This window comes from Pantherophis guttatus, chromosome 2, assembly GCF_059756535.1.
Source record: "Pantherophis guttatus breed Tessera chromosome 2, ASM5975653v1, whole genome shotgun sequence".
Classification (NCBI taxonomy): domain Eukaryota; kingdom Metazoa; phylum Chordata; class Lepidosauria; order Squamata; family Colubridae; genus Pantherophis; species Pantherophis guttatus.
In genome coordinates, this window is record NC_142064.1 from 136,728,810 (window position 1) to 136,745,300 (window position 16,491).

Here is a 16,491-nt window from a genome sequence, read left to right on the forward strand (position 1 = left end):
CATGTATACGATGGCTGTCCAACCTTTTGACTTGCCTGGGTTGCACTGAGTGAAGAGGAATTGTCTTGGCTGCATATAAAGTAGTATATAATATAGTCTATTTATATATCCAACCCATGCAAGCTATGGGTTGGACATAACCTCATCTACAACAACAATACAGGTAGTCCTCGAGTTATGACCACAATGGAACCTAACCATTAAGGTCAGAAGTCGGGACAAGCATTAAATGAAATATCTCATGTAACAACCAGCCATCCCTGCTCTCCCCAACGCAATCATTAAATGAACGTGTGGGACGTTAAGTGAGCATGGGGTGCCTCGGGGTGGGGGAAGGTTTTGGGAGACCTAGCACAGGCACAAACCCACCTGTCTCATGACTCACAAGGCTTCCCTCACCCCCTGAGATACCCCATGTTCCACTTCCTGCCCCTTGAGGTCCCAATGCTGCTCCTCACCTCCATTAATGCTTACCTTTTACCATGGACCACCTTCTGAAAGCTCTGTGGCATTGGGAATGAGACCAAGCTGCTACATCCCCTCCATGTCCCTAGTCCACATGGCTGCGGCCCAGAAGAAAGTGCCATTTTCAGACTGGCCATAATGAATTGTGGGCCCTTCAAAATGGTTCTTGTTTTCAGAAGGGAAAGAAGAATGCTACCACGCAGGCCCACCATACAGCTTGTACGGTCTTGCCAGCCAGAAACAATGGGGAAGGAAAATGCTGGGCCCACCTGCCTTTGCTGGTTCTTCTGCTCCCCTTCCTCTTGCCTTTCTAATCTTGTGGCTTGAGGAAACATCGGTCTTTGCTGGAATGAATCCCCTTCAATGGAAGAAACGTCTCTCTCTCTCTGTGTTATCTGGCCAGTTACAATCTAGGAACAGGCAAAAACAAGGAAAGAAACATGGTTAATGGGTAAGATTTACAGAATAAACTCAAGAAGGGCAGGCAGCTGATTTGGATCTATCCCAGGGGTGGTTCTACTTACCTTTATTACTGGTTCGCAACGGGATCCCGCCCATGCGCAAATCACCTATGATGACATCCAGGGCGGTGGGCGGAGCCTCCCACCGGTTATACTACCGATTCTTACGAACCGGTCCGAACCAGGAGCAACCCACTCCTGGTCTAGCCCACACATAGGCCATGCTAGCAGAGCCAGGTTCCAGACTCGCCGAAATGGAAAAGTTGCTCAGACAAGAACTGAACTCAGCCAACCCAGACAATGAATTATCTAGAGCAGCGATCCCCAACCCTTTGGGCACCAGGGACTGGTTCCATGGAGAGGTTTTTTTCCCCAAGGTTTCGCATGCGGACTGCATCCTGCAGATGGGGCTTTGCTCCTTTGCATGGCCCTGTTTCTGGCATGCTGCAGTCCACAGACCAGGGGTTGGGGACTCCTGATCTAGGGAGAAAGCCTCGTAAAACCATGAAGGTGCCATTGTACCTTTGGAGCCAACTGATTGTTGCTGTTGATAAAGTGGCACAGGTCTCTCTTCAAAGCTATTGGACCTGCCGGCCCAGGTTCCATCCTGCATGATCAACAGACAGCGAGTTGGCCAAGAGTTGTCATCCCAGAGGACTCAACTTAAACAATCTACGGCTTTACTATATACCTAACATCAAAAGTTCTATCCAGAACCACTGGAAACAAGGCTGTGGGTGTTTAGCATGGATGGCCCCAAAGCAAGGGTGGGGTTTGCTACTGGTTCGTGCACGCGTGTGCCGTTTCTGCGCATACACAGAAGCTTAAAGTGCTAGTGGCTAAAAAATTGGGCAATGAAAATAATCACAATGTTCTAAGACGAAGCAACCAATGATCTTGAGATAAATCTGATCTGATGAAATATTATCTCATGTTCTACTCTGGAACAGGATAGGTTACTTTATTTCACCTGTACCTGGATTTAAGGACATCTAGTTTCTCCATTCTCTCTCATTCTCTCAAGCAGGGTTCAGCTATGTGGCTCTTTCTGGCTGCCCTGGTGGGCCTTTGGCTCTTTCGTCGATGGTACCTGGAAAGACAAATGGTGGAGAACCTGACAGAAAAATACGTCTTCATCACGGGCTGTGATTCTGGCTTTGGGAAACAGCTGGCCAGGCAGCTGGATGCTCGGGGTCTGCAGGTGTTGGCCTCTTGTCTCACTCCAGAAGGAGCAGAAGAGCTGGAAAAGGTCACATCGGACCGGTTAAAGACCATTCTGCTGGATGTCACCAACACTGAGAATGTTGCAGCAACAACTGAGTGGGTGAAAACTTGCGTGGGGAACAAAGGTGATCGACTCGGTTTATTATCCTATGTGCTATTTTTTGCAGGAACTGTGGAAAAAATGGGCTTGTTTCAAGCCATCGGGTTTTTCCTCTCTAGGAGAAATAATACATTTTCTCATTAAGTATTATTGATTTCATTAATTAGTCAGATGCATATTTAAACCAAACTGTTGATTTATTAATTCTGTACTGGTTTAGTTTGATTCTTAAATTGAGATTATACATATAGGGTTTTTTCCCCCTAATCATTTGGGCAATAAGAAGAGATATAGAAATAAGAACTCTCTCATGAAGGAAATAGCCTTGTGTTTGTGTGGATTTAGCACACAGAGACAAAAAAAAATCTCTTGAGGGATGCAAATTCTTTCTAACGCTTCTCAGATATTTATAAGATATAGAACGGTGATGGCGAACCTATGGAACACGTGCCACAGGTGGCACGCTGAGCCATATCGGTGGGCACGTGAGCATTGCCCTAGCTCAGCTATGGCGCGTATGCGCAAGCCAGCCAGCTGATTTTTTCGGGCCTTCCCGGAAGTTGGGAAATGGGTCATTTCCGGCCTCTGGAGGGCCTCCGGGAGGGTGGGGAAGGCCATTTTTGCCCTCCCCAGGCTCCAAGAAAGCCTCTGGAGCCTGGGGAGGGCAAAAAATGGGCCTATGGGCCCACTGTGCCATCACGTGCCAAAAGCGGGGGGAGTGCAGAGGGGTCATGCACGGATGCGCGGGGGGCAGGGCGCATTGAATTATGGGTGTGGGCACATGTGCGTGCGACCCCCGCTTTTGGCACGCGATGGCAAAAAGGTTAGCCATCACTGATATAGAATGTGCTATTTAAGAGCTTCAGACTTAAGACAAGATATACAGAATCCATAGACAACAGAATTCATTAAACTCACATTCAAAATCAGCTAAGCTGTATGCTGATTAGTATAGTATATAATATAGGGGACTGATAATGAGCAAATTCTGTCTCCAACTAATCCAACAAGGGGAATAGAGGTGGTGGCAGTGAATCAACACAGAGACCAATTCTCAACTCATGCCTGGCAGCAGCTGGAAGTAGCCCAGGTAGGCAATAGACAGCAACCGTGCTAAAGAAGCTTTCCAGAATGGGGCAGTTGTGATTGGCATGTCCATAGTAATAACAATCATCCCTACAGACCCTGGTGCTTCAAACCCATGTACACCTCAAGGAGGAGCTAAATCACCACGCTGCCTTGCATAAACAATCAAAAAAAGTGCAGATGCATCAGACAGACCCTGCCTTCATCTTCTCAGAGGGCATAAATACAATGGAACAATAAAAAGTATAGCCACATGAAAAATCAGCAGAATCCATGCAAATTCTGAAGGGCACCCATTTGTGAAAATGCAGATGCCTCCCTACCATAGCAAAAACCCAAGGCTGAGGGAGTTGAGAAATGTGTGTCATGGTGGCCTCATTTAAAATGATCACTCTTCCTAAATTGATTGTTTTATTACAACTTGCACATTAACAATATGATGGCAAGAATCAAAAGACTGAATTTTCACGAGACATATTATATATTTATATGATGGAAGAGAGGAAATGTAAAAAAAAGTTTTTAAAAAGCATTGCTTACTTGTTTTTAATAGCTGGCTTATTAACCTTTAGGGGCAAAGTCAATGGTGATGGGAGTAGATTTTGGAAATAAAGGAGCTAGGGGACAGATTGAATCTCTTTTGTGCCCCTGTGCGATGATTTAGATTAAAAGGTTGTATGCTCCCGTACAATAATTTATAATGAAAAGGTCCAATACATATTAATTAAAATAACATATGATTTGATCATGATATTATAGGAAACAAACTATAAAAGGAAAAGAATAGAAACAGCAAGTTGTAAAGTGGATCAAACTTGTATCTCCTATTTTTAATTTATCTTATGAAATATGGACTTAAGGATTTAAGTTAAGAATGACTTTGCAAGGTAGCAAGAACACTTAGCGCTTATATACTGCTTCACAGTGCTTTACAGCCGTTCTAAGCAGTCTACAGAATCAGTATATTGCCTCCAACAGTCTGGCTCCTCATTTTACTGACCTCAGAAGGATGGAAGGCTGAGTCAACCTTGAACCGGTGAGGATTGAATCCCTGGCAGTCAGCAGCGTTAGACTGCAACACTGCATTCTAACCACTGTGCCACAACGGCTCACTGTATGCAGAGTAGCATCTGAAGGCAGAACAAGAAGCAATGGATGGAATGCAATCAAGGAGAAAACCAACCAGTAAGGAGAAATTTCCTGTAAAAAAAAAAAAAAAAATTTCCTGTATGTTAGAACAATTAATCAGTGAAGTGGCTTGCCTTCTGAAGTTGTGGTTGCACCATCACTGGAGGTTTCTAAGAAGCGATTCAACAACAGTTTGTCTGAAATAGTATAGGGTATCACACTTGAGCAGGGGATTGAACTAGAAGACCTCCAGAGTCCCTTCCAACTCTGTTATTCTTTTAAGCAAATCACATGAAAACAGGAAACAGACATTTTAAAGCCAAATGGCCATGATTTGGGACTGGTAGTCAAAAAGTGCTAATCAGTGGTGGGATTCAAATAATTTAATAACCAGTTCTCTCCCCTAATAACCAGATGGGTAGGCATGGCTGGGTGATCATGTGACTGAGTGGGCGTGGCCAACTTGACATCACTCACGTCAAGGAGCGCTTTGCCTCGCCCAGCCTCGTGACCGTGGGGATGTTGCAACGGTCGTAAGTGTGAAAAACGGTCATAAGTCACTTTTTTCAGTGCCATTGTAACTTTGAATGGTCACTAAATGAACTGTTGTAAATCAAGGATTATCTGTACAAAAATACAAAAAGCTTCTTTGCTTGCAAAAAGCTGCCTTAAATACCAATCATTAGATTAGAAATACCTGCAAGTCAGAGTTACAAATCAGGTAGGATGCCAGAGTACCTTGTCTCAGTAGTTCCGTGCAAGACGCAAGCAAAACTCAGCAAACACAGTTCAGCTCTTTGCAAAATGCTGGTTTATTCACGTCGGCTTCCAAACACATGCTGGGATTCACAAAAACGAACGAAATCAGCGCTATGGATCCCTGACGGTGAGCGTTTAAATAGCCCGCCCGTTCATTACCTCCATTTCCTCCTTAATACCACGCCCTTGTTATTAGTACCACACCCTCCCTCATCAGCGTATCGGGCTTCAGTGTGATCTGGAGCGTTCTTCCGCAGCAACGTTCATGAACCGCCCTACACCCGTCGCACACGACACCTCCACCGCACACCCCACACACGACTGCCTGCACCCAGTGCCACCATCACACCACCTCTGACCCAGAATTCCCTTAAGCCAACGTCCAAGTCAATAGCAGCTTTACACCATTCGGACAGACGGGGTGGCATCCCCCTATATACACAGGCCTGCCGCAAATCGCGGTCCAGTCCAAGGTGAAACTGGTGAACCAGCATGCATTCAGGCCACCCCCGCACTCTCCCTGCTAACTGGCGGAATTCTTTCACATATTCTTTTGCCGGGCAGCCCCATTGCTTCAAAGCTACGAGCTCTCCTTCTGCCACCTGGGTTCGAGTATCGTCTTCGAACTGCACTCTGAGGCCCTCCAGGAATAGCCCAACATTGGTGAGCTCTCGGGTATGGTCGTTATGCAGATCCGCCACCCAATCAGCAGCCTCCCCCGTCAGAGTTGTTGTAATGGCCACCACCATAGACCATTGGGTGGGATACAAACGGCCATACAGGTCGATATAGCTAAGTACCTGGCTTAGAAAGAGAGCCACCCGATCGGGGTTACCATCAAACGTGGTCTGTAAGGGGGTGGTCCCCATACTGGTTGGGAGCCCCACACCCCCGGCTGCCCCGCCGGTCCTGGAGGTGCCTGACCTGAAATATTCAGGCCCCTGGACCCGGCAACCTGTCCCGGAACTGAGTGAAGCAGGCCAGGTACCGTTCCCATAGTTGTCGATCCAACAGGTTGGGGTGTTGGGTGGTGTGTGGCATGTGGCCAGGAACCACCACCTAGGGAAGGGCCCACCTGCAACTTGGGGCTGGCTAACCGGAACCGAGTCTCTTGTCCTGTAGCGGATGGGTGCCAGCCGGTTGTAGGTTCAGTCCCCGTCAACCACAGTTGCCAGGACTGGGCGTCACGAAAGCTGGCTTCCCCAAAGCGCTCCCGAAGTACTTCTATGGTGGATTGGCCCAGTCCTGTTGAGTAGCTCCACTCCCTGTCATCGTTGTCAACCCAACGTCTCTCTCTCCATCGATAAAACCTTTCGCTGTATGGGGGTGACGTTGGGTCTTTGTGAGCAGCCAGAGCAGCCAAAGCGGGACTTTGCCACCACTCCCCCGATCCTGCCTGGCTGGCCACACCCCTAGCCAGCCCAGCCTCTCTAGTCTCCTCACCCTGACTGCGGCTTCGTCCTCGTTCCTTCGGCCGAACTGAAAGCTGAGGCTCAACCGGAATTTCTTCCACGTCGGGTGGTGACCCCTTCTCCTCCAGGGCCGGTGAAGCAGCGGCTTTATCCATGCCCTCCACCATCTCTAGCCAGAAAAGGGGGGGAGCACTGATTTCCTCTCAGTAGTTCTGTGCAAGACGCAAGCAAAACTCAGCAAACACAGTTCAGCTCTTTGTAAAATGCTGGTTTATTCACGTCGGCTTCCAGACACATGCTGGGATTTGCAAAAACGAACAAAATCAGCGCTATGGATCCCTGTTGGTGAGCGTTTAAATAGCCCATTCATTACCTCCATTTCCTCCTTAATACCATGCCCTTGTTATTAGTACCACACCCTCCCTCATCAGCATATCGGGCTTCAGTGTGATCTGGAGCGTTCTTCCGCAGCAACGTTCATGAACCGCCCTACACCCGTCGCACACGACACCTCCACCCCACACCCCGCACACGACTGCCTGCACCCAGTGCCACCATCACCCCGTGTACCCCGTGTGTATGTATATCATATGTATGTTCCTTGCTGCTGTCATCGCATGGTAGTCGAGCGTGCTGCAAGGCTCGACACCTTGAGGAATTAAAATAGTTAAAATGCAGTGATAACTATCAGCAGCCAACTCTTTCTCATAAAGTAAATTCCTTTAGCAGAGAGGTCATTTAAGCTCTCCAGAAAGTGGGTGGGCATATTTGGGCTACAAAATCCCGAGCTAAAGAGACAAATTAACAAATTATATAGGGGACCCAGGTTCAAGCCTCCCAAGCTTGTCAGGATCACAATAAAATTAGTATATGCCACAGATATCTAAATAAACTTCAAGCCTCATGCCATGTTACTAAGCCTTATTATCATGAGAGAAAACTTTAAACTAAAATTTTAAACTATGGGCCAAATTTAATTATTTTAAATCTATTTTTAATCGTATTTATGTATAAATGTTTTTTACATTGGCTGTTCACCGCCCTGAGTCCGAAAGGAGAAGGGCGGTATAGAAATTTGAATAATAAATAAATAAATAATAAAACTAAAATGATTTGGAAGATCCACACCCCTACCTCCTTTTTTTTAAAAATCTTACTATCAGTGAGCAATCATGTGCCTTGGCCATTCCAAAGCAGTGCAAGAGACTCCTGTCCCAAAGGTGCTTTTTCAAGAGGCAACTGGACTTTCTGGAAATCAAGAAAGTCCAGGTTGCCTCTTGAAAAAAACACCTTTGGGACAGGCATGACCTGGATGACTGAATCCCTATAGACAAGAGACTCCTGTGCTCAATGAACTGACAAAGCACCCTTTCACACCCAGGAGAAGTAATCCTTAGATCCATTTGCACCACTTAAAGATACCAGCTGGTCTCACTCTCCTCACAAGATATCCTAATGAAATCATCCAGATTTAAGGAAAGATCACATGCCTCCAGAAAGGCAGGAAAAAAAGAAAGCTTGCATCCTGCCTCTTGGAAGTACAGCCCAAAAGGACAGTGCCAGGAACCAGTAAAGCAGTGTAAAAAACTTAAAACAACCCTTCCCCTTTAAGAAAGTAAAGCCCCTAATAAAGCAAAGAAAAGCAAAGTACCAGCAAAGAAAAAAAACATTCCAGAGAAGCTCAGGTTCCAGCTAGTTGGGGCGTACTGCCAAGAACCATTAGCTGTTACAATGTAATAAAGCTTAACCAGAGAGGCAGTTTCTGTAATTAGGGCAATAAAGATAAGGATTAGGTTAGAAACAACACCAAAATGTTTCCTTCCTGCCTTCCTGACAGGATTAGGCCTGTAAAGTGAGGAAAAAAGACAAAAGGAGATTTCTTCCAACAACCGGTTCTCGGAACTGCTCAGAAAGTTAACAAACGGTTCTCCCAAATAGGTGCGAACCGGCTGACTCCCACCACTGGCGCTAACTAAAAAAAGGAAAGAAATGGCTCCATTAGTCTTTACCGCAGTTTGATCTGCCACATTTGCAAATGAAGCATTTAATGGAATTTAAAGTGGGCATGATCTAACAGCTGAATTAAAAACACAGCTGTAAAGTGGAGTGATTATTGTGCCCACTTTAGGAGAAATCAGATTTTGACCCAGAGGTCTATTCCTTCTCACTGAACTGATTACTGGCAAATGTTCAGCACTGAACTTATTAATTAGGATCTGTTGGATTCTCTTACACCTTTTCATTCATTATTCAGGAACAGAGAAAAGAAAAGCAGAGCCAATCAATATCCTCTTTAAAGCAGTGATCTGAAGTGAGTAGAGAAATCATTAAAGAAATGACATGGAGGGGCCTATTTTATGCAGATTTATCTTTTTTTTTTTTCTTGAAGAGTCTAAATGTAAGATATCTGCTGCCTAAACAAATTCAGAAGCTTTGGGAAAATGGATATATAATTTTTTAAAAAATTCAGAGATGATGTTGGGCGGGAATATAATTTTTCTTCCATAATTCATTTAAGCCTTTGTTGAGAACAGTTCCTAAATATTTGACATCACCAGTTAAGTTTTACAAATACATTACTGTCAGTGTTGCATAAGTTTCAGAATAAAATCAATATACTGTCAGCAAATTATCACAGATTCTCTGTTTTTAATATAATCCTTAACATTCTTTACGTTTCTTACGTTTGTGAAAATGGATATGTTATGAAAAAAAAATCCAAAGCTGATCTTGGGGGGATATTATTATTATTTTTTTCATAATTCATTTAAGCCTTTCTTGAGAACAGTTCCTAAATATTTGAAATTGCTAGTTAACTTTTACAAATTACATATATGTTATTATCAGTACTGAGTAGGTTTCAGAGTAAAATCAATATACGCTTAGCAAATTATCATAGGTTCTCTGTTTTTAATATAATTCTTAAATATATTTTGCTCATTTCTAATTAAAACATATTAAATTGCCATTGTTGTATTTAAAGCATAGCCAAAAATTTAGATGGGCAATGAACTATAACATATCTTATTTCTGCCTTTAATAAAGTTTTGTTCCTGTGTAACCAATTTCAATAGCCAAGTTACTTAGTCTTAATAATTAAATATGTATATATTTTGTTGCAACTTTAATTTTTACCCTTGAGTTTTAGCAAAGCTGTCTTTCAGTTAACCTTATTTAATCTTGCACTTTGCACTCCTTGTTCCAATTTCCTACCATGATTCCCCGAAAATAAGACCCTGTCTTGTATTTTTTTGAACCCTGAAATAAGTGCTTGGCCTTATTGCCATGCGCTCAAAAGCCCAATTGGGCTTATTATCAGGGGATGTCTTATTTTGGGGAAAACAGGGTACTAGTATCACTTTTCCGTTTTTCTTCACATTTATTAAGGTCCTCATCAGGAACCGAAATTCTCCTCCATTTTATTGTCCCCAAAACCTGGGTTCAATGCCTGGTAGGCTAGCCCAATTAATCACACACCAAGGATGGAGATTAAATCAATTTTATTTTGCAGAATAAGTTCACTTGGAAATTATTTGTAAAACAAGCGACCACAAACAAAAGTTTATACACAAGATCCCAAATACCAAGCAAGTATCACGTAGTCTAAGAAATTGGCACAAAAAAACAGATATCTTCCCAAAAAGCATTTTTTTATCAATAAAACAAGCATTTCTCACACAGGCAGCAAGAAACCACCTTAGATCACTCAAATCAGTCAGCCAGTCAAGGCAGTGTTAGTTTACTTCAGATGCTAGAGAAGCACTTCAGCTGGATAGACGGTTTACAAGATGGTTGATGAAGTGACTTCTATGGCTGTCATTGTGCAAACATTTCTCAATGGGCTGGACAAATTCATCCATTAAAATAGCTGAAAAGTACAAAATGGCCAAGCCCTGGCTCATCAATTCGGACAGAATATAACCCAATTATTCCTCCTTAAATGAACAAATGATGCCAAGCAGGATCTACTATGCCATATTCCACCAGGAGGAGAAAAATTGTGAAATAATAATTGCAAACACTAAATTTTTATCCTGTCGAGTGCAAAACATGCTTCCCTCCACCAGGGGCTTTAATGTGACAGGGTTTTGTGATTTTCCTGCAATCAAAATGCAATTTCTCTCTTTTACAGAAATGCAGGATATGGATACTTACCCAACCATTAACATTAAAAAAAATAATTCTGATCCTGACTATAACTAAAAGATTGGCATGAAGGACAGACATTGCTTGCTTTGTAATAATAATAAATATATAAATTTATTTTATTTTATTATATATTATATTATATATATAATGTAATGTAATATATTATATATTATATATTATATATTATATATTATATATTATATATTATATATTATATATTATATATTATATATTAATAAATATATAAAAATAAAATAATAATAAATTATTAGTATCTTAAAGAATAGTATTAGTCTTTAATAATCCCATAAATTATGATGATAATACCATAATTTAATTCAAATAAGGCAGGGGTGTCAAACTCATGTCATCATGTCGTCACTAGATTTATTGGAACTTTTTCCCCCTTTGCTAAACTGAGGGTGGCTGTGGCCAGCATCCGGCCCGCGGGCCGTGAATTTGACACCTCTGAAATAAGGGTAACAAAAACACTGCATATTTTCTGGGTAGGATAGCTTTGTTATAAAATGTTATTCTTCTCTCTTTTTCCTATCTTCTAAGAAGGCAATACATCCTTCCTTTGATATTTAAACAAAAATGCCTATGCTACGCCACCCACAAATGTTTCATAAAAGTATACAGTGGGATTATTATGCAAAACCTTTGCAGTGTACTGCACTGTATCTTTAAGTCTAATCATTCAGATTCCCAAAGCAAGTTCTCTATGCTTTTTCTTTTCTCCCTGTCCAAAATCAGGACATAAAATGATTGGGCTAAAATTAATGCCATGGAAATATACCATACCATAATTTACCATAATTATGTCTGTTTTTGGTTAGCAAGTTCAATTCAGCATGAATTACTACCCTATGTATTCTTGTGGTCCTGAGATCAAACAACAAGGGGTCGAGAGTCTTGGGCTGAGCCCTAACTGTTTTCCTTAGGCCTGAAGCAACAGTTGACACATTTCAGGTATTGTTCTGACAAACCAGCTTGGAGGGAGGCTGCCAGAGTAAAAAATTCCTAGGAGACCTTAAGGCCTTCCTTCATATTTCACAGGGCCCCAATTATTTATTGACTATTTATTTATTAGATTTTTATCCTGCCTTTATTACTTTAGGGAGGGCGTGATGGCTCAGTGGTTAAAGATGCTGACTTGTCAGCTAAAAAGCTGACAGCCTGGATATGAGACCCAAGTGCCACATGACGGGGTGAGCTCCCATCCTTGCCACAGTTCCTGCCCACCTAGCAGTTGGAAAGCATGCAAATGCAAGTAGATAAATAGGTACACTTTGGTGGGAAGGTAACAGCGTTCTCTGTGCTTCGGCATATAGTCAGGCCGGTCTCACGACCATGGACAACGCTGGCACCCTCGGCTAAGAAACGGAGGTGAGCACTGCCCCCTAGAGTCGAATATGACTGAACAGGGGAAACCTTTATCTTTATTATTTTATAAGTATCTCACAGAGCAAACATAAATAATACAGGTAGTTCTCAACTTACAAATGTTGATTTAATAACTTTGAAGTTACAACAGCACTGAAAAAAGTGGCTTACAACCATTTTTCACATTTATGTCAGCATCCTCTTGGTAACATGATCAAAATTCGGACTCTTGGCAACGGACCAGAGGTGGGTTTCAGCAGGTTCTGACCAGTTCTGGAGAACCAGTAGCGGAAATTTTGAATAGTTCGGAGAACCGGCAGTAAAAATTCTGACTGGCCCCACCCCCATCTATTCTCTCCCTCCTGAGTCCCAGCTGATCAGGAGGAAATGGAGATTTTGCAGTAACCTTCCCCTGGATTGGGGAGGGAATGGAGATTTTACAGTATCCTTCCCCTGCCATGCCCACCAAGCCACACCCACAGAACCGGTAGTGAAAAAATTTGAAACCCACCACTGCAATGGACTCATATTTATGACAGTTCCAGTGTCCCGTGATCACGTGATCACCTTTTGTAACCTTCTGACAAGCAAACTCAATGGGGAAGCCAATAGTAGAGGGCTAGGACAATTGAGCGCAGCTGCCTGGCCATGCCCGCTTCACTGCAGGGTCTCCGCTGCAGCAACCCATTGTGGGCATTTATCCCATTTGCAGAGGTGGGGTGGGTGTGGCCTATTCTAAATGTAGGAAAAACAAAGGAATCATTGTTGATTTTGGAAAAGGCAGGCACATCCATACACCTCTGTGTATTAAGGATTCATCTGTGGAGGTGGTTAGTAATATTAAGTTTCTGGGTGGGCAAATAACGAGTAGGATAGTTTGGTTGCTTTCTGCGTCATATGAGCACATCTTCCTTCCCCTGTCCTTACCACTTTTGATAAAGGAAGGATTGAAAGCATTCTGTCATATTGTATTACTGTTTTATTTGGACAGGAGGGCTGTGGTGGGAATGGCAAAAAAGATTATTCGAAGTTCACTTCCTTCTATGTATGTATGTATCTACATACGTGTACATACATACATGCATGCATACATACATAATATACATACTTTGGGGGGGGGCATCAGAATTTCATTTTAATATGTGCCAGTATATACCCAGCAAAAGTGACAATAAAGGTTATCTTATTTTATTCTGTCTTATTCACATGTTACTTATTTAACAAGTGCAGTGATTTACTTAACAACTGTGGCAAGAAAGGTGGTAAAACGGGGCAAAACTTACTTAACAAATGTCTCATTTAGCAGCAGAAGTTTTCGGCTCAATTGTCATCATAAGTTGAGGACTACCTGTACTTCTTCCTCCTCCTATTTTCAACCCTGTGAGCGTGTTGGGCTAAGAGAAAGTACTGGCCCAAGGTCACCCATACAGCTTTTGGGCCTACAGCAGGACTAGAACTCAATGTCCTGGTTTCTATACCAGCACTGTCAACACTACACCATACCTGATTCGCCATCCTTATGGAATGCACACCTTCTAAAGGTCTAAAGACAGGTCTTTTCACAGAAGATTGGCAAATATCTGAATAAAAAGGTGTGGAACAAACCTCCCTCTTGCTGACTTTCATATTTGGGGGAGGGTGTATTAACAAATTTTATCTTTGGGAATTATACATGGCATAAAAAGCAGAACTGAAGGAACTGGGGTTCCAGCTAAGATTATTCCAAGACAGAATCATGAAGATCAGTGATGAGTTGCCCCCGGTTCAGACCAGTTTGCAAAAACCGATAGTAAAACCGGCGGGAGGCCCCATCCACCACCCCGAATGTCGTCATCAGCAATCTGCGCATGCACATGCGCAATCCTATTGTGAACCGGTAGTAAAGGTAAGTAGAACCCACCCCTAATGAAGATCCTCCTGAATCCCACTTTTTTTCCCCTCACAGGACTTTGGGGGTTAGTAAATAATGCAGGCATAAATTATCCGATTGCTCCCAATGAGTGGCTGAAGAAGGAGGATTTTGCCAAGGTGCTGGATGTCAACTTGCTTGGGCTGATTGACGTGACGCTCCACATGCTGCCCCTGGTGAGGAGAGCCAGAGGAAGAGTGGTCAACTTGTCTAGTGTGGTGGGAAGACTGGCATCCCCCGGAGGCGGGTATTGCCTCTCCAAGTTTGCTGTGGAAGCCTTCTCAGACACTCTGAGGTAAAATGGAAATTTAGTAGCTATTTTTCTTTCAGGATCTAATCTGTGTCGGTCACCAGGACCAGAGGTTTTTGTTTTCCAAGCTTTTGGACTTGTGCTGGAGCCCATCTTCAGGGAACTTCTCTCTCTCTCTCTCTCTCTCTCTCTCTCTCTCTCTCTCTCTCTCTCTCTCTCTCTCTCTCTCTCTCTCTCTCTCTCTCTCTCTCTCTCTCTTATTTATTTATTTTTTTTAAATAAAAATTTAAAATAAATTTTTATAAAATGATTTAATGTTGGCATATGACTACAGAAAAATTGTCTTTAAAATGTCTAAAGGTACTTCCAATCTATGTTGGAAATGTTGGCAACACGAAGGGTCATTTTATCATGCTTGGTGGACTTGCAGAAAAGCCAGACAATTTTGGATTCAAATTACACACAAAGATACAAAGAATTTTAAAGATCAATATTCAGTTGAAACTAGAACTGGATAGACAATTAGAAAAGAGTCGTGGAAGATTGTTTTATATATGATAACTGCTGCGAGTTTTTACATGCACAAAAATGAAAGGTCTCTGAAATACCCACAATGGAACTCAAGGCAGCTTAAATATTACTTCAACCTCCTATTTCTTCCATGACAATAACTTTCTGAGTTAGATTGACTGAGAGGGAGTAAGCAGCCCAAGTCCCGAAGGAGCATTTGTGGCTGGAGTAGAGTAAGAGCTCAGTCTCTCTGCTCCTAGTCCAAGACCTTAATCCCTCCACCTCACAGACTCTCCTTATGCAAAAGTAATCCTTTTATTCCAATACAGGCGAGAGCTTTCTCCTTTCGGAATCAGAACCAGCATCATTGAGCCTGGAGGCTTTATCACAAATATGCTCATTAACCCAGATAAGCACTTACAGGGTGTGTTCAGCAAAATACCCCCACACGTCAAAGAATTTTATGGACAACCATACCTGGATGCCTGTGAGTAAAAGAAGAACCCTAGAAGGGTATTTGTATGTGTATGTGTTATCCAGAAGCAGCAGGAGCAGGAATCATAAAGTTAACCAAAGCCAATACAAGATATTTGGCTGCCTGAAATAAGTCAGGAACGGTTGCCCTTCATCCCCTCGCTGATGGTCAAAATGCAAACTAGCCCAGTTATTTTTCTATATTCGGTAGAAAATCCCATGTTTCTCCATCGTCACACAGTTCAAATAAAATAACATGATAAATAACGATTTAATACCCTTTCAGGATGCTTAATTCATCCTGCTTGAAGTGATTATCTCAGTTTACCTCATGACAGGCCCGAGCCTTGAGTTGACACACCCCGAGCCTTGAGTTGACAGACCCTACCCATCTCATAGCCATTCCACTTTTGAAGCATCATAAATATTTTCAGCTACCCGTTTGGGCTGAGGAGAGAGGTTTCCATTGTTTGCTCTTTGTTGTTTGCACACAACAAGAGTACCTGACACCTTGTCTGCCACTCTACCTTTCTCCCAGAACAGAGAGTTGGAATCCTCATTTTTTTCCTCTATATAAAATATAGCTTAGAAACTACTATAGAAAAATAACCCATTGACTGATTTTTGCTTCATGTTTTTTAGATTACAAATATATCTGCACAATCGTGAAGATGAGCAGCAAGAACTTGTGCTTGGTCACCGATTGCATAGAACATGCTTTGACATCTCGCTATCCTCGTACCCGTTACTCAGCCGGCTGGTTTACAAAATTCATCCTTCTGCCTCTCTCTTATTTCCCAGCTGCAATAACAGATTACATGTTGAGCATTCTTCTTCCAAAGCCAGCACAAGCAGTGTAGATTCTATTGCAGAAAATATATTACAGTTGTCCAAATGAGCAAACAAATTAATTTCAGTATTAGTGAAAACTGGTAAGACAATTTCACTGACGCAAGAATAATGCATATTTTCAGCCCCGTTGTTTAAGAACTAAAAAGTCTTCAATCTTTGAAGTAAAAGAACAGAAAGATTTGCAAAAAGTTGTTTGTTTGTTTATTGCTCTTAAAACAAGACGATAGGAAGTCATCCATTGTATCTAGTATGCTTTCATTTGGATTTCTGGATTTTTTTATTTTTTATTTTATTTATTTTTATATGCCGCCCTTCTCCGGAGACTC

At 42.4% G+C, this 16,491-nt stretch overlaps 1 protein-coding gene across 1 annotated transcript; it reads left to right on the plus strand.

The window, feature by feature from the left end:
- Window positions 1–1,884: 1,884 nt before the first annotated feature.
- Window positions 1,885–16,353, plus strand: LOC117662720 (retinol dehydrogenase 7-like). The gene is made up of 4 exons (XM_087886836.1): window positions 1,885–2,275; window positions 14,116–14,374; window positions 15,169–15,326; window positions 15,956–16,353. Exons 1-4 carry the CDS (start codon window positions 1,963–1,965, stop codon window positions 16,171–16,173), a joined length of 948 nt encoding a protein of 315 aa, XP_087742962.1. The 5' UTR covers window positions 1,885–1,962; the 3' UTR covers window positions 16,174–16,353.
- The last annotated feature ends 138 nt before the right edge of the window (window positions 16,354–16,491 follow it).